Source organism: Arctopsyche grandis, chromosome 3 (assembly GCF_051622035.1).
Source record: "Arctopsyche grandis isolate Sample6627 chromosome 3, ASM5162203v2, whole genome shotgun sequence".
In the NCBI taxonomy this organism is placed as follows: domain Eukaryota; kingdom Metazoa; phylum Arthropoda; class Insecta; order Trichoptera; family Hydropsychidae; genus Arctopsyche; species Arctopsyche grandis.
The window spans coordinates 19,523,597-19,546,058 of record NC_135357.1 but is presented as its reverse complement, the minus strand read 5'-3'; the positions used below and the strand labels follow the sequence as shown (position 1 = coordinate 19,546,058).

Sequence of the window (22,462 nt, the reverse complement as noted above, 5' to 3'; positions counted from 1 at the left end):
ATAATTGGTGATTCTAGATTTTTAATATTTCGGAAATACATAGTTTGTATGTGTACATATGTATGTACATATCTATATGTATGTATGTCAAAATGTTAATGATACATAAAATTTTCTGTCAAGAAATCATAAACAGCTTTTTAATTATATTTATTTTATTGATACATATAAAGATATAATCGAAAATTGTGATTTACAAAAAGCAAACAATGGGATCTATTTCTGAATAGGTGTATAATGTTTCCAATGTATCTCGATTCAAAATATTTTTTAATCTACAATATAATAAATGAGGGTGTAGTATATGTACATATGTATGTATTCGCATCAAAATATTGCATAATAATATATTTAATATTGCATCATAAAATATAATATCAAACAAATAAATCTTAGATTGTGCTATTTCCCGAATATTCTATTTAAAAAATTGAAAATTCGTTTATTTAACCTGGAAGACATGTAAAATACTAATTTACGAGTAGATAAGTGTAAAATTTCTGACATCTCTTTCTCACCTATATATATATTTATCATGCGATGCTGATCTTGATATTCGTAATGCCAAGATGATACAATTTATTAATGCGCCAACTGCGAGCATGAATGAATCATGTGCATCTATCTATACATAAAGAAAATTACAAGATCATGGTAATTGAAATGCATACATTTATGTACATATCTCTTTATTCAATATTTATGATAAATTATACAATGAAATGCACATTAAATCTAATATAATGAACAGAACACATTAGTAAATAGCACACAAACTACTTTTTCATTGATTTCTATTTGACATACATACATATATTTCAACAAGTATCAAAATATTCCAAGCTCCGAGACTAATAAAAAATAGAACGGGCAACGTTATACTTAACCCTGGCCCATAACATATTTTTCAATGCAAAACCAAATATTCTCAACTGACGATATTTAATTAAATAAAACAGATCACGATATGCATGGAGATATACATAGTTATAGCATTTAATTTTGTCTACTATATCATCAGATTATGTAAAGAAGATTGTGCAGATGTATGATCAGTCGATATTGTGTTAAAATTTCACACATTTTGACCTCAATCCAAAAATACCACATTGCAGCGCTGTTAGTCACAAACCCAGATGTGTACGCACAACTCTCCCCACCCTTGCAAAAGATAATCTAAAAATTACACCTGGACTTCTTTTTTTTATCTGAATGTTGTTACCCTTTCCAAAATTTCACTATTAAACTACAAAACAAACTTACACATTTAATAAAAAAAAATCTTTCAACAAAATAACTTTAATAAACTGAATATTCACACATAGATCATTAACATTAAGTAATTATTTTAAGTTCATTTACACGAATGAAAAGTAAGTACTTGAAATATATATGAATGTAACGTATTATTGTCGTTGATTTAAATCACTTGAACAACTAAGTACTGATTAAGTAATAAGAATTTCATCAATATCTAATTTATATTTTTGGTTGTCTGTGTCCAAATATATTGGAACCGACACGTACTGTAGTAGCTCCCAATTCAATCTGCAATCAATACAAATAGTGTCATATTAATATGTACATATCTAAAATCTTTTATTTGACGGGCTGAAAACCAGACTGGTACAAGTGACATTTTTAAAAAAAGCCGGTTTAAGTGATAAAATAATAGCATTTCATATATATTTTTATTTTAGCACTTAAACCAGATTTTTTTTAAAATGTCACTTGTACCACTCTGGTTTTCAGCCCTTCATTTGATATTAATTAATGTTTAACAATGATAATTATTTTAGAGAAAAACTATTACATATAGGTATTACTTACGGCATGCTCAAAGTCACTGGACATTCCCATCGATAACTCCATATCGGATAAATTCAACCCTAATTGAGAACACACATCTTCACGACATTTAGCTAAGCATATAAAATCTGGATTTGGTCCTAGGCTACAATCATAACCATATTGCCCGATCGTCATAAATCCCTTTAAAGACAAATTCTGACAATTTTTTATGACATATTCAGTTAAATTGGCAGCCTCAGAAGGTTGTACACCGTTTTTTGCTACAAAAAATATATCATCTCATATTTTTTATCTTTAAAAATGTATTAAATTTAATAATAATAAAAAAAAATTAGTCACCATCTTCACCACTGGTGTTAATTTGAACCATAACATTTAATTGTCTTTCATCAATATTAAATTTAGGCCATTGCTTATTAATATTTTCTGCTAGCTTAATGGAATGAATAGTTTCGACCATAAATAAACCTGGACAACTGAGAACTTTATTGATTTTATTTGTCTGTAGATGTCCAATAAAATGCCATTTTATATCTTTGCATTTCTCCAAAATATCAGCACTAGAAGCCTTCTCGTTCAATTCATTTGCGTAGTTTTCACCAAAATGTCTCTGTCCAGCTTCATATGCTTCTATAAGCATCGGTGTTGGCTTTGTTTTTGAAACACATACCAATCTGGGTTCTATTTGTGGCAAGCTCTGAAACGAACATAAAAAGAAATCAGGATATTGTAACAGCAATACAATTAACATAAATTTCAAGTATCAGAACTCTTTAAAAATTTAAACACTTACTAATTGAATTTGTTCCACTATAAAACAAGGTACTTACATATCTAGATGTTTTCTTTTTTTTAAAGTGGAACCTTAAATAATACTGGAACTTCAAAAATCACAACATATGATTTATAATTGTTATATTACCAAGCATATACCTATTGTATATTATTCGAATTTATTTGTGTGAGGTTTGAATAACATTTTTTATCCTATCATTTTATTTATATACATATATACACAGGCAGTTTATTTAAGTTACATACTTGTGATTATGAAAACGACCTTAGACAAAAAAAATATATTAAAAACCTGTATTTTTAATTAATTTTGAAATTATTATAGTGTTATATTATATAATATTTTTGTTCAATAACATTTTTATAAACACATACATTTTCTTGAATTGAAGTAAGGTTAGTTGAAAAGCATTTATCAACGTGTCGATATTGTAAACAGAAAAGTCGTCGCAAAATTCTTAAAAGATTTTCCATAATACTACTTACAGTTTTACTTTTTTAAGATAATAGTAAATAAGTGTATTAACGTTGTTTTTAATTACTTTTTTGTGACTTACTTTATTTCTTCGTAGAACGGCTTGCCTCATTTGATCCAACACCATCTTCAGGCCTCCCATAATGTCGGCGTCCGTATCAGACATGACCTTCACCCTGATGTTAACAATGTATAAATAATAGATTAAGTCAAGCTGTTTAATGAAAACAGTCAGCCAAAAGATTCGCCGTATTAAACTTGAGTATTTGATACAAATTAAACCTAAAATAAGGCTTTATTATCAATAGAATTGATCGATTTCAAAACATATGATTTTGACTTAGAACTGTCACTTATTTGACAACCATTCTACCAATAGCAGGATCATAATATTAATATTTCTAGCTTTTGCCCATGCAATTTTGAGAAATAATATTTTAAATATTTATATTCAATATATTTCAAGATTGTTATTACAAGTGAATGATATGTGTAAACTAGTTTTTTTTTGTAATATAAACCGCTTAAACATGGCCAATCTAATAGTAAACATTTTATTAAATTTATTTGAATAGTTTTATTTTATTTAAGTTTATTTGAATAGTTTTATTTTATTTAAATTTATTTGAATATTCATTTGTTTTTCTACGAACCAACAATAGTTACATACAAAATCTCTTTCGAAATTATATATTAGATTATTATTGTTACAATGCGTTTTTCTTATTCGATTAAGTGATATTGTAATGCTAGAGTCTATTTCAAATTAATAGCGATGTTAAATAATATACATTTTCACCAATCCGCGGCTAGGAGTTCGGCCACCTATGTGCAAACTTAAATCGGCCACTCTTTGATTAAAAAAAAACACACATAAAACCAAAACGTTTAGTTCTGAACATGACCAGATGACAAGAGAGACTGAACGTTTTCGAGTTCATTCATGAAAATGTAGTGTTTTTACCCCCCAATCTCACATCTAGGATATTGTCCTTCCGATGACAAATTAATACTCAACATACTTAAAGAAATACATCTGTCAGTCGCAGAGATAATATAACATAAAATACCTAGCTCTACGCAGACCAAAGCTATACCTGCTATCCCGTTATTTCCCCGAATTATAGTTCGGGTGTGTTACAAATTGCAACCTGCCATAGCAATCCACAAGTATACAACAGGGCAGCCTAATTGCATTTTAAAAAGTACGATGTCTTGTTTTGTATTTTTAAGGAGTATAATTTTTTCGACTCTCATTTATGTCGGTCGCCTTTACATTTCAGCCGCATGTGTGCGTTCCACACATTTTTACATATGGTGAGCGTGGCTCTGGACTTTCACATAGTGGTTATCGCGAAATATATATACATTCGCTTAATGTTGTTCTAAATCAAAACGTAGATGGTCGTACTATGGTGTGTTATAGCAAAAATTTTGACACTTGGTGTGGTCCATTCGTGGTGGACCGGTTCTTTCAACGAATTCGATGGAAATGACTTGAACCGACTGCAGCAAAATGACCATCATAGAGAGGGTGGAGAAGGCTTTAGAATATCTAAAAAATCCAGAAAATGCACACAAGTAACTTGACTGACATTTTTTTTCAAAAGTCATTCATACAAACAATTATGTGTTTTGAAATGACGTGTTTCACATTTACAACATTTCGATACACTGTTCTAATATTTTACATCTTTGATGTTTTGAAAATTTTTTAGAACCTATGAGCTTCAAAACTTTGCTGGAATTTTGGGACAATGTATGGGTGCTTTGGGAGGTCATCATTCCATGATTTCTCAATATTCATCATTTTTACAGCAATCCATTCCAATATTATTGGCATTGTGCAGTCATAATAGTGTAAGTTTTTTTCTTGGATCTGTCTCAAATCTCTGGTTTAACTCTACAACGAGGACAAGTTTAAATATCATTTTCAATCCTTGGTATTATTAGCTTATCGTGATTTGCTATTTCAGGCTGAAGTTCGCTTGGTAGCTGATGAGGCTTTGAATCGGGTCGTAATTAGCGGAGCTCCCTTTCACTCATCAAAAGTGCATTTACATTTACATAATAACTTAACTTCCGACAAACATCCAAGGTTCATATATCGACAATAATTTTAATAGCTAGAAATAAATAATGGTGTACATATATTATGTCATGATTTTTTTAGATGGTTACGTGCTGTTCTATCTCGAATATGTCTGGGACAAAGTTGGTTGAGAGCCGGTGCAGGAAGAGGGAGAATATTTGCCCAAAGCACTTTGATTCGATTGCGAGATATTGTGGATAGTATCAAAGATCCAGCAACCGTTACAGATAAAGGCGATATTTTACTTATGGAGTGTCTTGAAGTAAACCTTCCGAGAATAATGAAAGCATTATCATCTTTTGCCACTAAAGATGAAATGTTTGGTAATTTTTTATAGATTTAAACAAAAAGCAATTTAAACAAAATTGAAAAGTGAATTTTATACAAGAAATTGATGTAATTGTATTGATTTTACAGGTTTATTGACAACTCTAATATCCCTCGTAGATTCTCCAACTCCCTCCATTCGTAGAAATTCAGCAAATTGTATAGCCGAATTATGTCAATATTATCCCAAAAAATTTATTTTACATATTGTAAATATGGCTCTAAGTATGTTCATATATTTTTCTAGTATCATTTTAATGGTTTATAAATATAGGATAAAATTATTCTGTTGTAATTTTTTAGATGCTCTACAAGAGAAAAATTGTTCTTCAGATTCAATTTTGGGTTGGTTTGGAACATTGAGGGCGGTATTTCACATTACTCCAATTAATAGCTTAAATAATGATGTCATACCTACTGTGAAATATATGATGGTTATAATTTTATGATCTTATTTCATATTGCTTATTATAGGAATGTTTGTTTTTCACATCCATACATTTTTTAGATATACCAAATGTGCCTACATTATATTGAAGTAAATTGGAGTAATCATAACATACTCAATGCGGCAATGGATTGTCTCAATGTTATTCTCACAGATGTCAGCTCAGCAATCAGGTCAACATTATTAAATCCTAATGGACCGGTTTGTCTATTGAATCTCAAAGAAAAAGTCAATATCAAAGGTCATCAAAGATCATTGAGTAAGTATACATATTTGAAAATATTATGTGCAATGGGTTTGCATACATAAATTGTGAGAATTAATAACTGGAATTTTATCAATTATTTAGGCTCTATTAGCATGGTACAGTCAATAATGTCGACAGCGTCATCAATGGCAAATATTTCAGACGATGTTTTAATTAGTGAGCAAAGTGAAATTTTAACGTTTCGAGGACCTTTATATATTGGTAGCATATCACAAAATCAGACACCCCATAGAAGTATGGAAGATTTGCATATGAAGGTTTTGACTTATTTTCAATGAAAATACATATTATATTTCATATTTATGCCAGAAAAAAAACGTAAAAATCAATATCTTAATTTGTAGGGTATACACACTCCAGATTCTCCGTGTGAATCAATGATAAGTGAATTTAATTCAGAAATAATGACAAATGAACAGTTCTCTATGTATGTGAAAGAAAAACTTTCTGAAAAAAATGATGATAAGGAAGTCGAAGAAAAAGAATTTTCTCAACATAATGAAGAACTAGATAATTTTCAGCTTTCCAAGGAAATTAATCAAAAGGTTAATTTACGTTGAGAATTTTCAAAACTTTTTTTGAACAAATAAATTTATATTTGCTTCTTAATTACAGATAAACATTGGGACATTTTCTGATAGTGATGTACCTCTTAAATATTGTGCTCGGTTATTAATAAGCAGATTTTTATTGACTGGATATCCAGGTAGTTGGATATCCAAATATTGATTTTAATATAATAACATAATTAATATTAAATATGGGTATTGAAAATCGGTTTTAAATTACAGATCATACTATATCTGATCGAGTTGTAAGAGTTTCTGTTAAAGCTTCTGCTCTGTGTTGTTTGACGTCTATACTTGATATATATCCTGAAATATTCACAATGTATTTGGGAATACAAAATGAAAGCACTCAACATAATATATCAGGTTTATAAACATTATTAAATAGTAAAAAACTATGTACGTTTATGTATTTAGAAATTACCAATTTGATAATATACGTTTACAGATTTGATTAAAAATTGAAATTTTTATATACATACATATATGTATGTACCTACATATATATAATTTCATATTTCTAGGTAATTCTGAACAAAGTAGTTCATCAAACAATGAACAATTGAATGATTTTGTTTTGGAACGCAATGTTTGTTATCAAGAATCATTAACTGATTCATTTGGACAAGAACTTTTGACCAAAAGTATCGATATGATGAGTCAAACTAGTGGAACAGGAAGTAATAAATCTGGTACTAGTCATCTTCCTTCCGCTACTCAAAAACGAGACAAATATAAGGCAACTATTCAGGATAGCATGGAAAGTAGCTCTTTAGCAGGAATACCAAGTAACATACTTGATAGTAAACAAAATTCCACTAATAATGTTCTCAACAATCAAATGGTTTCAAGTTGTATGAGTGGGGATAGTATCAATTTGGGTATGACAACTAGTAACTTTACCATGGGCAGCAACACTACAGCATCCAATTATCCTGCTTCTACTGATTTGCTTACTACTAGCATAGATCCTTTAACATCTAGTCTAGATTTAGAAATGATTTTCGATCATTTTGGAGAATCTTCTACTAGTATTGATAATCAAACAATTCCAACTGAAATTGAAAGGAAACAATCTAAAACTTTCAACCTAGAACAGATGATTCAAGGTATGTTTGTTTCGCAAGAAAATATAATAAAATATGATAAACAAATTTCAAACGAATCTGATAAATCCAATAACAACAAAATGGATATTTCGATTATTGCTGAAAAGCTAGAATCACACACAAAAGAAGATGAAATACATCAAGTTGAAAAAGGAACATTTTCAGAACATTTAAGTGCCGAACCATCAAACCAGCATATTTCTGAATTAATATTATTATTTGAAAATCACCCTGATCCTCAAATTAGAGGTTTAATTAGAGTCTGTATTGGCAGTTTTTTGAATTCTGTTTTCAACGCTTCATCGGGAGAATATCAAAAGTGGAAGTCTTGGAGTCACGTGTCTAAAACTATCGCTAATAGTATGACCATTGAAAATATGTTGAATATTATAGTAACAGTACGTTTTGTTTATCTAATATGCTATTTTTTTTATTTTTTTTTGCCAAAATGTAATGAAGATTTTCACTTTTGTTTAGGCTTTGACAGATACCATCCATTCATGTGTAAATCATGCTATTATGGCTCTTGAAAAATGCATTGATTCCATTTGTAACAGTCATCAACGATCCGTTGTTGAAATATTGAATAATCTACGCCATGTTGAAAAAAATCCATACTGGTTATGCAAAGTGAATCTTTGCCATTTTTACAAAAAATTAGACTATCAACGGTATTTTGTAATATTAATCAACATATATTTCCAATAATATATATTTTAATTACTTTATTTTTTTATCAAAAATTTCAGACTTAATATTTTGATACCCGATTGGTCATCAAGAGGTTTTAGAATATTAGATATATTGATTAATCTTTTGAGTGATCAAGATCAACGAGTGAGAAAAGCAGCTGTTGATGCGATTACTAAGTATGCTATTATGCTAAGTACCTATTTTATTATTGCCAAGTATTCATTGTTAGTGCCAATTAGCTATATTTTTAATATATTTCAGATTGCCATCATGTCTATTTTCACCAATAAATTTAGATGCATCAAATATACTCACAAATCTAGTCATTGAACAGACCGAAGAAACGTTATTTATTAATTTCAAACAAAATACAAAGTTATTATCAGATTTCAAACATTCTTTTGTCTTATCAATTCTACCAGAACCACTAAAACAATTAAATGGAACACAAGGAAGTACACATTTAATTAGTAGTGATTTATTGTATTCTAATTTAAAATGTATTGTACATATTTTATGTAACAACTTGATGACATCCCAATGTAAATACTTTACGGTGAGGATCAATTATATACATAAATATGTATGTGCTGTTAATGATTTATGAGTGCTAATTTTTTTTATCATATTTTAACAGCAAGGATGCTTAGAATCTCTATTAGATATTAGTCTCAAATATCCTCCAACCAAATATTTTCACGCTTATTCTGGATTGGGCTTGCTAGATTTATCACTCGAGTTATTGGAATATAGGACACTATCACTGTCATGCTTTGAGACTACTTTAGAATTTACTTCCCAACTATACGCAGGTAAAAATTATTTTCTATTTAATTTAACAATTATGTGATACATGTTTTTTAAATATTTTTTTATGATTATTTTCAGTCGAAGCTTGGAAAGTCATATGTAAAAACTACAATAGTGATATCAAACAGCCATCTAAATTAGATGTTTCAAAAGATCAAACGTATCAGAAATCTTGGAATCACTTAGGTTCAGGAACATTTTCCTCCAAAGCTGAAAACCTTCTCAAGCTAACACTCAAACTGTTAAATATTTTTATTCATATAATTCAAGACGTTTCCCCTGTGGTTATACAACATAGAACTGGAATAATACCGCCAAGCCCGATTAGAAGAAAATCTGGTTTGATTTTTACAAATTACTGTTTGATACATTTTTTATACATGTTATTTATAGTAAAAATATTTATAGGTGAAGATAATCATAAGAGGAGTATTTCTCCAAACTATGATATTCCATCATCGGATGATAAAGCAAGTCAACGAAGAAGATTTCAGTATAATTCGACCACAGGGAATGTTATCCCAGTAGGCTATTTTATAAATGATATCACTCTTATGAAGCTATATGGCAATTTGAAATCTGCATTTTCTACTCATAAAGTGTGTATAATAATAATTCATAATTCATATTGAATTTTTATATTTTTCGTTGTTTTTAAAGTTTTTTTTTTATTAATTTCAGGTAACAATTGATCCATCTTCAAGCGTGTTTCTTAACTTTGTTTCTAAAACACTAGACAGTCTTGCTATACAATTAGAGGTTATGTCAGAAAAAGAAGCTGGCAGAGTCGCCGAAGAAATTCTATTTTATTTGAAGGGTTTGCTTCCTCTGAAACCCGATAAATCTGTGGCGTGTGTAACCCAATTACTCAGATGCCTTTTTTCTATCAATATGACTTCACAGTGCAATAGTTTACAATTGTATTTCAATGAGTCAGAAAATATATGCGAAAAAAATAAATGGGACGATTATGGAGAGTTAAAAAAATATAAATTCTATGAAAATGTTTTGTTGGCACACTGTAATAGCTGTGTGAGCTTTGACTCGATAATGAATTATAATGATAAGCTTTTTACCCATCTGAGTGATCCTGGTGAAAATAATTTAAATCATAGAATTGCAGAAGGTTTTGGTAAAAATTCTCATTTACAGTCAGAAAGAGATTGTTATTTGAGTATCAAAAATTATAATAAACATAATGTTAATAAAGAATGGACTACGCACAAACACGAATTCGCTAAATATATAAAACTTTTGGAACCCATTGTGATACAAGCTCTCAAGGTATTTAAGTTAGTCATAATAAATAAATACTTTATTGCATAATATCTACTGTTTCATATTTTTATTCTTTTTAGAATTACACAACTCAGAATAACAGATCAATGCAATGTAAAGTTTTGGAATTGCTAAATCAACTTCTAGCGCTGCGAATTAATTACTGTTTTTTAAACAGCGACCGTGTTTTTATTGATTTTGTATTGAAACAACTTGAAAACATAGAACATTTGGAAATTCTGTTAGCATGAAGTTTTATTAATACAATTAATTCGAATTTCAATTTTTTGTTTACACATTTTTTATACTCTGTTGCAGTAATTGTGGAGAACTTGTTCGATGTATTTTTACATTTTTGGTTCACCTTTCTTCTGCTGAACATCATACAAAACAGCTCATGGATATTCCAAAGGTTTGTTAGCTTTTAAAATTTTGCAAAATTTCATACGTACATACATATTATATGTACATACTATGCAATAGAATTTGTATGTGAAATACGCACGAACTTATAATATTTTTACTTTATCTACATATGTACGTAGTAACAATAGATGAAGTTTTGTGATCATTCGAAAATTCGAACTCGAGATATTGACTAATTCGAATTCAGAATCGATCACTGATCACTTTTTCATGATATAGAAAAAATATGTGCATGATATAGAAAAAATATAAATCCGTGTTTTTTGGAAATTTTTGAACACTGTTAGTCCTATCAAACTGAAACTAAGTATCGGTTACTGAAATTCTTATCGATACCACATAAATTTTTTTCAAATTTTTTAGTTGACGGAAGTGGTACCTCTATATAGGTGTCCTCTTTTTTTTATTCAATTATCTCCCAAACCGTTAACTGAAATATTTTTACATGTAATAGAAATTATAAATTTTATACCCTAATATTTTTACCTGAACCGGAAATAGTCCTTTTGTTCTAGAGAACTGAGGTTATTTATGTTTTTCTCAGAAACCTTTTGGTTTATTGACTGAAATTTCATATCTATAAGTTTAAGCTTAAGACCAAGTAATGTATAAAATTTAGTAAGCATCCGTCTACCGGAAGAGGCAGTTTACTCTTGTTCGATTTTTCTTCCACTATTTTTTTCGACCCTTTAAACATGTGTGCTCTTCCCGAAAACAATCATGTATTATTCTTGTATTAATGTGATGAAAACAAAAAAAAATCACTGAATTTAATAAACTGGACGTGGGATTTTTTCACTATTTTCACTAAGGCCACTATTCTTTCCACACCCCTGAACGTATCAAGCTGAAAACATATATTTGTATTCTTTATGTACTAACTTAGAGCTGATAAGGTCACATCCGATTTTTTTTATTCACAGTTAATTCAACTCTGTGATGGACTGATGGCAAGTGAAGTTTACACGGAATGTATTCAATCTTTACATCCTTTGGCATACAAGGTTTTTGTATCTCAACAACAAATTCCTGGCCAAAGTAGACAACAGGTTCAAGAAATGCAAGTTACTAAAGAAGTTCTTTTTGCTATGTTACAAAAAATGATGAGAGATACGAAGGTTTGACAATTTAATCTAAATATATTAGTTATTTTCAGTTCATTGTTTGATAATTGATTGTAATTCTATTTTTATTTTAGGTTATTAAACTCATATCGACGGTTCTAATATTCTCAGAAGAACATCCAGAGAGTCATATGAAGCTGTCTCAACTAGCATGCGATACACTATTTCAATTATTAAAACAAAAAACCATAAACCTTAATTGTTCCGAAAATTTTGTTTTGGTAGATAAATTGTTTGATTGCATACATAGGGAAATTTTATTTGATCAATCCAAAATAGAAGCGGTTCTAAGGATAATGTTTGATAAGCCACCTAATCATGTAATACATAATTTTTTTCTGGGCTACGATTTAGTGTATGTAATATAACAGAAATATAATTATTTGTATATTTTTAGGAATATTCTACGTTAGAAAGTAAAGAGCGGTGGTTGGCAACTATATTACTATTTTTAAGAAAAATAATTTACAATTTAGCTGAAAATGAAATACTTCTTTCATTAAACTATCTAAAAACATCTCACATATCACCAGCAGCTATTTTTTTCAATTCACAAGATGAGATTGATCCATTAAATGTTCAAACAGTCAATGAAAATTGTGCAAATTTATCACCTGATGTAATTTTTGTGCGATTTTTGTTCAGAGTTATTACATATACACTTTTAGAAATCGAAAATTGCTCTAAAAATGATTTGATGATAATGGAAAATAAGAAATCTGATACTAATTTATCATTTTGGTATAAATTAACCATTGGGTTTATATGTCAAGTAAAGCACATATTATATTTAAAAGGTTAATTGAAGATGTAATTTTACTTGTATGGTGTCCAAACATTAACTGTAATATATTTTCATTGATTTCTCATTCACTCAATTGCATGTAGAAAAAAAATCGATTAATAATCAAATTCTAAAAACAGTTGATATGTGGACATCATTGGGCTAATACTGTTATAATGAAATTTCATTTTTTGTATTAAAAATTGCAGATGGATGCCGATTTCCGCTTTTGGCTAAGACTGCTCAAACCGTTTTACAAAACGAACAAAGTGGTTTGAACACAGGGCTGTATAGCCCCGAAGAAAACATTCCATTAAAAAGATTGGCCAATGTGTGTACCAAATTGTCGTGGATTCAACCTTTACTTGCTATTCAATGGTGTCATCTTCTTGTAAGGTTGAAGTTTATTGAACAAAAATTTTGGGGCTCACTACTCAACTTTTTACAAAGCTCTACAATGCCGGGTGAAAAAGATCATAGAAATTTACATAATGACATATTACAACTGGGATGCTTTTTAACGCTGTGTGAACATTTTGTAAGTATATTATAATTATTCAATTTGAATTCTGAATGTCAATTTGAACTTAAAATGATTTTTTAAAAAATATTCTAGGTCGATAATGGACTGGATGAAGTTATTAATCTCACATGGCTTTTGGTCAATCGAATTCATTTTCTCGTGAGATACTACGATGAATCTATAGTTAAAGAATTTGTTGTAAAGATTAATGAAAATACCAGTGCTTCTGGTCTTTTATTGCAAGCCATTGCTGCTAGATGTCAACCGCATATAAAGGTTTTTTTTCATTCCTCATTAGGGTTTATAAATACATACATATTATGTTTTTGTTAAATGTTTAAATTACATTTTTAGGGTACATATGGAGTTAATGTTTATAAAATACTTTCCAACTGCCATATGAGTCAATCTGGATCTTTGCTTTTCTGCATATGTCGTTTTGTTGGACGCATACATGTATCCATTTCTTCATACTTCATAAAGCTAGCTATCAAACGTTGTCAATATATATCATCTCTAACAATTGAGGAGGCCAATAGCCAAATTCCATTAGACGATTTGCAAATGGCGATGGAAATGCTACACAAAGATAGAGTAGACAAGAGGTACTTTCCCAATTTTTACTTTTAATTTGTACATGAAAATTTGTATTTTATAGTAACTTGTATTTTATAGGTATCCGAACCTGGTAGATGAACTTAATAACCTTGCTTCGTGCATATATAATTTATCTCCATTGGATATTCCGTTGGATAGACATATCAATCCACAAAATATAATAACTACTTCCGTGGATGCCGAATGGTTTTTTACTCAGATAAAAAACAGGTGTGTTTCGACGTATTTTTAGAGTCATTTTTAATAGCTCATTTATTTCTTAATTTAATTTCAGATGTTCCAAGTACTCAAATGGTCATGTAAATTTCGGAAGGCATGCAGCTATAGCTAAGGTCCTTAAATCCTTGTCAATTGAAGAGCTCAGTTCCATATTTAATTCAACAGAATTTGACAGTGAAATCATACAGCAAACATTCAAATTAGGAATTGACATGTTTGTAAAAGACCTTATAAATAAAGTTTCAGAACAAGAATACATTAAAATTGAAACTCGGAGGGAAAAAATTAAGAGACAAGTCTCTGAACAAGGAGAATATATTATAAAAGATAGTTTTCTGGATTCAAATATATTTCAGGATTTTGCAAAATTAAGAGGAATTGGGAAACAATCTCGATTCTTTGTTTCAATAGAAAATCCTGTTGATAAAAATACTGAATCTATAAAAATCGAAACTTTTATCGAGGACGAAAAAATGGATATTATTATACCGGAATTCTCACCGTTGCTTTCTTTATCACTGAAGCATTTCCAAAAAATGCTGCAGTCTGTTGTGTCTTTGTTTCCTAAGAACACTAGACCTCTAAGTCAATTTGAAATGGGAAATTTGAAAGAATACCAAACTATGGATAAATACACGAAGCGATGCTATTTAGTTTTCAGAGATAATGTGTTTCATCAACTTTTGGCTCTGGTACAAAATTTAGTGAGAGCTTATTTACAATGCTTAAAAACTATCACTATGATGTTAGACAAAATGGATCCAGATGCCGTCGACAAAATAATGGATTTATTTTTGTCTAAAAGCTTATCAAATAACCTTATGCTATTCTCAGTTATTTCACTTCAATATACATCATATTTAATAAAACAAGATGGCGAACCATTACAAATAGACTCCAACGGCTCATTTAAAAGTAATCAAAACCATATTGATCATATGATTGATTTGTGCATAAACAATGCATCCCAATGCTTTGCTATTAATTCTATATGGAAAGAATTGAACACTGAAGATAATCTGCCTAGGATTTTGTCCACTATCAATTGCTTTTATAATTATATGTCACATATTTTGAAGGTAAATAAATATATTATAATATTCTGCAGAAATATCATAATATGTTTATTCTCTAATATATTGTTTCAGAACACATTACCCATTACATTTTTAAGAAATGTTTCTGAAAAAGAAACTTCTGAAGTTACGTTAGAAACTGCAATTACGTGTGACAAGTTACTCACACTTGTAGAATATTGGCAAAATAATTGTTCTCATAAGTTTAGTAGCCGACGTGATAATATAATATCATTCCAAATGAAGAGTAGTTTAGAAAATTTATTGGTCAAGCTTTGCAGGTAAAAATAATTTATCACATATTTATTCTACAATTCAATACTCAATAATATTCCTAAGTTTTGTTTGAAATTTTACAGGTGTAAATTTGCTAGTTCCTTTACATTGATACCTCCATTAGCATGGGGAGACTTACAGCTTTTTGAAGACGTTATTTTACCATTGAAAAATAAAAATCCATCAAATATTGATATACCAAGTACGCATTCTCGAAATCCTTCAAAAACGGATTCCATCAAACCGGACAGATTACTAAAAACAGAAATTGCTATACCTATCGATTCTTTGCAAGATATGGATGTATTGGAACAGTTCCTTTTTAGGTTAATATTGGTACTTGATTTGGGTCATTTTTAAATACTCATTATTTTATTAATTTTGTATTTTTTTTTTAAATATTTTAGAGTAAACTTGATTGGTTGGACGTCCAAAAAAGGCTTCGAAGAAATATGGGTAACATTTTTGAGTGCTCTTCAAGGTAATGGCACACATTGGGCAGTCAGGGGAATGATGCAAATGATATTAATGGCCAATTACAATTATTGTGGTAGAGATCCACCGTTAGCCAGTCCAAGGTAAAACACACTCACATGTATACATATTTTTAATAAAATTTTAGATATTACATATATAACATAGAAACAATTATATTTTTTAGCACAAAAAGATTGAAACAGGTGGCATTTGATAGCAACATGTATGATAAATTATTTAGTGATACCAATTTGGAAAAAGTTCCGTTTAGAAATTGTAGTTCTTATAATTATTCTCAAGTAAGCATAGAGTATTTGAGACATGCGGCAGGTATGTATTGATTTTTATATGTAAATGTTTAATGATGTTGATATTTTTATATAAATACTAATGTACATATATTATGTTTAAATTAAAATACTTTTTTCAGGATTAAACGAAACACCCGATATTAAAGTGCAAAACGCTCTTAGTCAATCCAAAAAAGAATTGCAGCTATCTGGAATAGATATTAATAGTTGCGTTCATCTTTTAATAGATATAGCTTCACAAGTATTACCTCAGGTATATAAAAGTACTTAGGTATGTACATATTATACGACTTTCCTTTATGATAAATAAAATTTAAAAAATCATTTTTTTAGATTGATTGGGGACTTTGTGCACGTAGTGCTTTATTATGTTGCATTGTCAACATAAGTGATACTTTCACTTCAAAGTTGCAATGGCAATGGTTGTCCCAGCAACTATCAAACTTGAATATTTCATCTGAAACATCTGATATTCTCACCCAACAGTATATATTATTAGGACAAGCAAAAGTAAACTGCGTTTTGGGCAATGTAAGTTGTATTAAAAAATATCGTATTATAATGGGCTTCTTTCATTTTTATTTACTGTTATGTTTCAATTTAAGGAAATTCCTGACGTAAATCAGTTGACAGCTGCTCTGTCGTCATCTTTTGCTCCGATCCGCATTGCAGCTTTACATTCAGCAATTATGTATTTAACTAGATCAACTGATTTATCTTTTATATTTATGGACCCTTCCATCAGAGTCGGCTATGAACAGTCAACTGCCATGTTGGAAATACAATTATTAACCTCTATAAAACCACATTTAGTTCCATATTCTGTGTAAGTATTGTAATTATAAATTGGAATTTGTAAAAAACAAAACATTGTATGTAATATAATTTTTAATAATTTTAGAGTGTCATTTAATGAGCAGTCTTTGTGTTGGACTGCGCTTTTCGCACTTGTAAAGTATGGTAACAATGAATTATATAAAACTGCTATAGATTTCTGCTTTAACAACCCAAATCATTTCTGCTTTAATCTTTTATTAAAGGTAAGGCAATAATCAATACATCATATTTTTATTATAGTTAATAATACAATTTAATTTTTAAAATGTTTTTGTAGGGAATATGTCAAACTACGTTGATAAAAGGTCCAACTTCAGCTAACGAAATCAAAACTGCAATATTCAAAATTTTAGACACGCAACCCGAAGAATGCTACCATTTACTTCCACTCTTATTAACGCAAATATACACAAGTATATGATTAACTTTTTGTTTTCATTTTTTAAAATATTTATGTATTTTTTTTTCATCAAAATTATTGGTTTTAGGTAGTGATATTCAGTCGTCGGAAAATACTTTAGAACCAGAACAATTATTAGTACACCTACAAACATTTGCATGTCTTCAAAGATCAACTTCGCTGTCTCCCCTCTCACATTCTAAAAATATCTGTTCATCAATCACACATTGCTTGCGAAGTTTCCTACCTCCAGCTGCTGTGTTAAATAAAGTTGTTCAAGAATTTCTGGATTGCTGTCGATGGGCTGATAATTGTTATATCGATAAACATGTTGCACTTACCAGGGGTAGCATTGGATTAAATTTAGCTCCAAGCTATGCCGAATTGTTGGCAAACGTTGTGTTTGAGGTAATAAACTATTTATAGTTCAATCAATTATTATTCGATGCACTTTCTAATAATCGTTCCAATATATAAAACTTTGTAGGTATTTGAAACTTCAATTTCTCATGATCAACTTGCAATATTAAATGGTTGGCTGTTTGATGTCGTGGGGCATTTACTCAAAGGAAAGGTTTCATCAAGCTTGACTCCGTTCTGTTTACTGTGTTTGATAAGTTGCGCAAGTTCTAATGATTTCATTAGATTGATGGCACCAGTCGTAAACCATATGCTCAAAATGGGATGTATCACTAGCATTCCGATTGAACGAAAATCCCAAAATTTCGATGATGCAATTGAGAGTATACTTTCGATGAAACCTAAAAAATCGCCGCAAACTTCTCGCATGCAAAAAATGACATACAACGATATGCGTCTTCTTTGTTTGGGTGCCATGCATTCTAATTTTACAAAATCTCAATTAGAAAAATTAAAATCTATTTGTGCCAGTGAAGAACTACTTGGCGACCTGCTATTGTCTCTAAACGAAAAAAAGAACGTAACACAATAAATATAATCTATATTAAATTTTAAAATTCCATTAATTATTTATATTCCAATTTTTTAGTGGAATGTTAATATTACGTACATATATATTATAATAGATTTACCTATAATAAATACACACAATCTCTTCTCAGTGTTATAGTTAGGATTTCATATTTTAAAATTCGACAATTCAGATTTAATTGAAATTACCAATGATTTATATGCAATGAATTCAGTAATTGAAACTTAATACACATATGTATATAAATTAAAATATATCAAATAATAATATGAACTTTATTTATGTTTAGTAGTACATATACGGTCAATATGAGCTTGATAAAAATAGAGCTTGTAATAGGAAGCTATTTTTGACATGTAATTAAATCCTATAATATTTATAAGTATGTATGTATCACTTAGATTTTAGATCATATTTTGGATTTAAAAAATCAAATCAAAACTATTTATTATTGATAAATTGTTGATGTTCTTTATTTTTGTTAAAATTAAATTATAATTGTAAACAAAATCTTTTTTCTATGTATGTGTATTTGTTTCTGTGTTGATACTTATTATCCTAATATAAATTGTTTTTTGCTTATTTTTTATTTATGGATTTATAAAAATACTCGACTACTGCTATTGATTGTCTTGTGACATTAATAAATACAATATTATAAAATAAATTAGTGCACCTATCCATTTAGTTAATTCTCACATTTATTATTGAGATTATTTTATCATATGTTATTTGAAAGTTCTTTTCATCTAAATTAAATCAAACGACTCATCGACAAGTATTTTCTTATTATATTAATATTAATAATTTATTACAAATAAGTAAACGTTATTCATAGATCATTTTTGAATTATTTTATTTATGTAATTTTCTGTTTTCTTATTCCTAAAATGATTTAAATTTTATATTTATACTTCAATGTTCATAAATGTCATTGTAAATACGACACAATAAATGCACGAGTATATCATTAAATTTCATGCTTTATTTTGATATCCTTTTAATCACAATTATTGCTGAATTTCAACTTGAAACATAACGAATTGTAGGTATAGACGTAAATAAAAAATGTAAGTCACTTGTTATTTGATCACTTGCTACTATGTATGTATATGTAGGTCGGAATTTGTTCAATTTGCATATTGAACAAATTGAACAATGAAAAATTGTCGTGAATATATTTTTTTATTTATTTTGAACGTGTATATGGAGCGAGCAATAAAAATATCATTTGTATCAATAATTAGACAGTGCCAAGCTCGCGCAACAGGCAAATTTAACTTTTCCGTTTTCAACGATGACAATGTATAATACAGTGAAACCGACCAAAAAAACAATTAGCATTGAAATTAACGATTCTAACGTTTCAGGTAATAATTTATTTTATAAATACATATGTATCTTAGTATTACACGATATGTATACATATGTAGGGGTCTACCTCACGGGCAGGAATGTGAAATTACCGAAAACGCAAATATCGGAAGGCAATGATCGAAAATCGAAAGATCTTAAGTTGAAAGATCAAAAAAAAAAGGGTGCATGGTAAACGGTACATACTCACTTAAATTGCGCGAGCAGGATACAACAGGAACAAGAGGAACAAGCTGTTCCTCCCGTATTAATGTGCGCGCGCAGAATACGGGAGGAAAAGCCTGTTCCTCTTGTTCCTGTTGTATCCTGCTCGCGCAAATTAAGTGAGTATGTAGCGTTTCCTATGCACCCTTTTTTTTGATCTTTCGACTTAAGATCTTTAAATTTTCGATCTTTGCCTTCCGATATTTGCGTTTTCGGTAATTTCACATTCCGGAGACCGGTATATGTAGGTAGTATGTTTTTAAATAAATAACTGCTAATTCCAAATATATGTACTAGCATACTAGTTGATGTTATTTCAAAACCATCAAGTTCATTGAAGCTTTCACTTAAATAATTATAATGAACACAATAATTATAAATAAGATAACAGAACTGCAAAGTTTTGATTTTACTTGGGCCTTGACTATCTAATATATAATTTGGAAAGAGACTTTGTATGTATGTAGCCTTCGTTCGTTGGGTCGTAGAAATCCGTGACATCATCGAATAAATGATTCGATAAAAAGGATTCGAAGTCCCCGGGGGCAAAGTCGCCGAGAGCAAAGCCCTAGGGGGCGCAGCCGCGGGGGCCCAGGCGCCGGATTCTGGTATACATATAATTTCATATACATATAATTTTTTATAAGAGACTTACTATATAATATGTTTGTTTGTTCGTGACGCAAAAACGCATTCCGACTCATAATTATACTAACGAAATGGATTGATGATCGAATATAACGCTATCTTTGGACATAAAATATTTTAATATTATCGTTTATTTAATCCCCAATATCTGAAATAGTAATAGTTTTGTATTTTTTTTTACTCATTAAAATTTACTGTTTTTATCATTGAATGCAATAAAATGCAGCAAAACTTTGAAAATATATAATTCCATAGTAATTGCCTCAGTGGGTCCAATGGTATCCGGTTGCGTTGCAAAAATTTGTTCTATTGAATCGGGATCCGGAACTGAAAAAGCAATCTGAAACCGGAACTGAAAAAGGAATCCAGAACCGAAACTGAAAAAGGAATCCGGATCCGGAACTGAAACAGAAATCGGGATTTGGAACCGGAACTGGAAAAGGAATCAAGATCCGGAACTGAAACAGAAATCGCAATCGGAAACCAATATATCATCGAAATCGAAATTGGAATCGAAAACCTAATCGAATTCGATATCGATTTTGTCTACCACCCAAACCTTACATACATACATACACTAAACCTTATATACAAAGTCTTTTTCGAAATTATATATTGGATAAACAAGGTAGTTATTCAATAAAGGAAGTAGTAGAGAGATGTTATCCAATTCTTTCTATAATTGATTTATTGAAATTTTAACTGGCGAGTGCCTTATCCAGATTAGGGTTAAAATAAAAACAGAAAGATACAGTTTTGCAATATTTTTTCATAACATAGACCCCAAAACAGTTTCTATAACATTATATCAACAGCATATAAAATTAACACAGATAAAACTAAACAACAAAAAATCACGTTTTTGAGTTACCAGAGCGGAGACTAATCAATCTTTACTAAGTTTACCGCTCGAGTTAGTACGTTTAGATAAAAGAAAATATTGAGATAGAAAACCAATCCTTATGAATGTGGTGAAATAAAAAAACTGGCCAAATAAACTCTACATATCACAGAGAAAAAATCCGTAAAAAAATATATATTTTTGACTTTTAAAATTTGCTAAACAATTAATTAGAAGTATTTTAAAACAATAAAAAATCACAATCAATAGAAAAAAACATCTGACTATTGATTCCAATACTCACTTTGAGCACAACAATACTAGATTTTGAGTTAAAGACCGCCAAAACCAAAAAACTGTAAAAATCGCGCATTTTTTAAACGCTCACATCTCGTAAACGATCACTCACCAACAAAAATCATTATCACATTCGAATTCAGTGGGTAAAACTTAGTAAAGATTGGTTAGTCTCCGCTCTGGTAATTATTTTTGTTGCTCAGTGTAATTAATGATTGGTATTTTACATTGCTTAAATAATATTTAGCGATCGACCTATCACAAACGTCTTTGACCAATCCAGCCAATCAGAAACGACTTTGACATCAACCAATCAGAAACGAGTTACAGACGCCGTTTCAGTTTTATATATAAGATTTAAAATGTTGGCAGGAACCACTTATTTCAGGTTAATTTCAT

The 22,462-nt window shown here is 29.6% G+C and overlaps 2 protein-coding genes across 3 annotated transcripts; one reads left to right on the top strand and one right to left on the bottom strand.

Annotated features, from left to right (window-relative positions):
- Positions 1–414: 414 nt before the first annotated feature.
- Positions 415–3,551, bottom strand: LOC143910073 (pyridoxal phosphate homeostasis protein). Of its 2 annotated transcripts, XM_077428430.1 has the most exons (5): positions 3,365–3,455; positions 3,165–3,258; positions 2,152–2,509; positions 1,831–2,072; positions 415–1,548 (listed from the first exon to the last, which is right to left on the bottom strand). In XM_077428430.1, the coding sequence occupies exons 2-5, from the start codon at positions 3,246–3,248 to the stop codon at positions 1,480–1,482; spliced, it is 753 nt and encodes a 250-aa protein (XP_077284556.1). In that variant the 5' UTR covers positions 3,249–3,258; positions 3,365–3,455; the 3' UTR covers positions 415–1,479. The 2 variants fall into 2 exon arrangements, with proteins under 2 accessions (XP_077284556.1, XP_077284555.1); XM_077428429.1 differs by having other exon boundaries at positions 3,165–3,551.
- Positions 3,552–4,494: 943 nt separating this feature from the next.
- Positions 4,495–18,864, top strand: htt (huntingtin). The gene is made up of 40 exons (XM_077428363.1): positions 4,495–4,663; positions 4,801–4,942; positions 5,059–5,180; positions 5,256–5,497; positions 5,592–5,726; positions 5,805–5,935; positions 6,010–6,208; positions 6,299–6,474; positions 6,562–6,762; positions 6,833–6,923; positions 7,009–7,152; positions 7,311–8,293; positions 8,373–8,566; positions 8,645–8,764; positions 8,850–9,144; positions 9,226–9,400; positions 9,477–9,737; positions 9,807–9,997; positions 10,080–10,682; positions 10,757–10,917; positions 10,995–11,088; positions 12,026–12,220; positions 12,301–12,546; positions 12,624–13,023; positions 13,220–13,548; positions 13,627–13,809; positions 13,888–14,138; positions 14,209–14,361; positions 14,426–15,449; positions 15,519–15,727; positions 15,806–16,048; positions 16,130–16,300; positions 16,384–16,529; positions 16,630–16,763; positions 16,844–17,041; positions 17,116–17,336; positions 17,412–17,550; positions 17,625–17,760; positions 17,836–18,155; positions 18,235–18,864. Exons 1-40 carry the CDS (start codon positions 4,599–4,601, stop codon positions 18,697–18,699), a joined length of 9,888 nt encoding a protein of 3,295 aa, XP_077284489.1. The 5' UTR covers positions 4,495–4,598; the 3' UTR covers positions 18,700–18,864.
- The last annotated feature ends 3,598 nt before the right edge of the window (positions 18,865–22,462 follow it).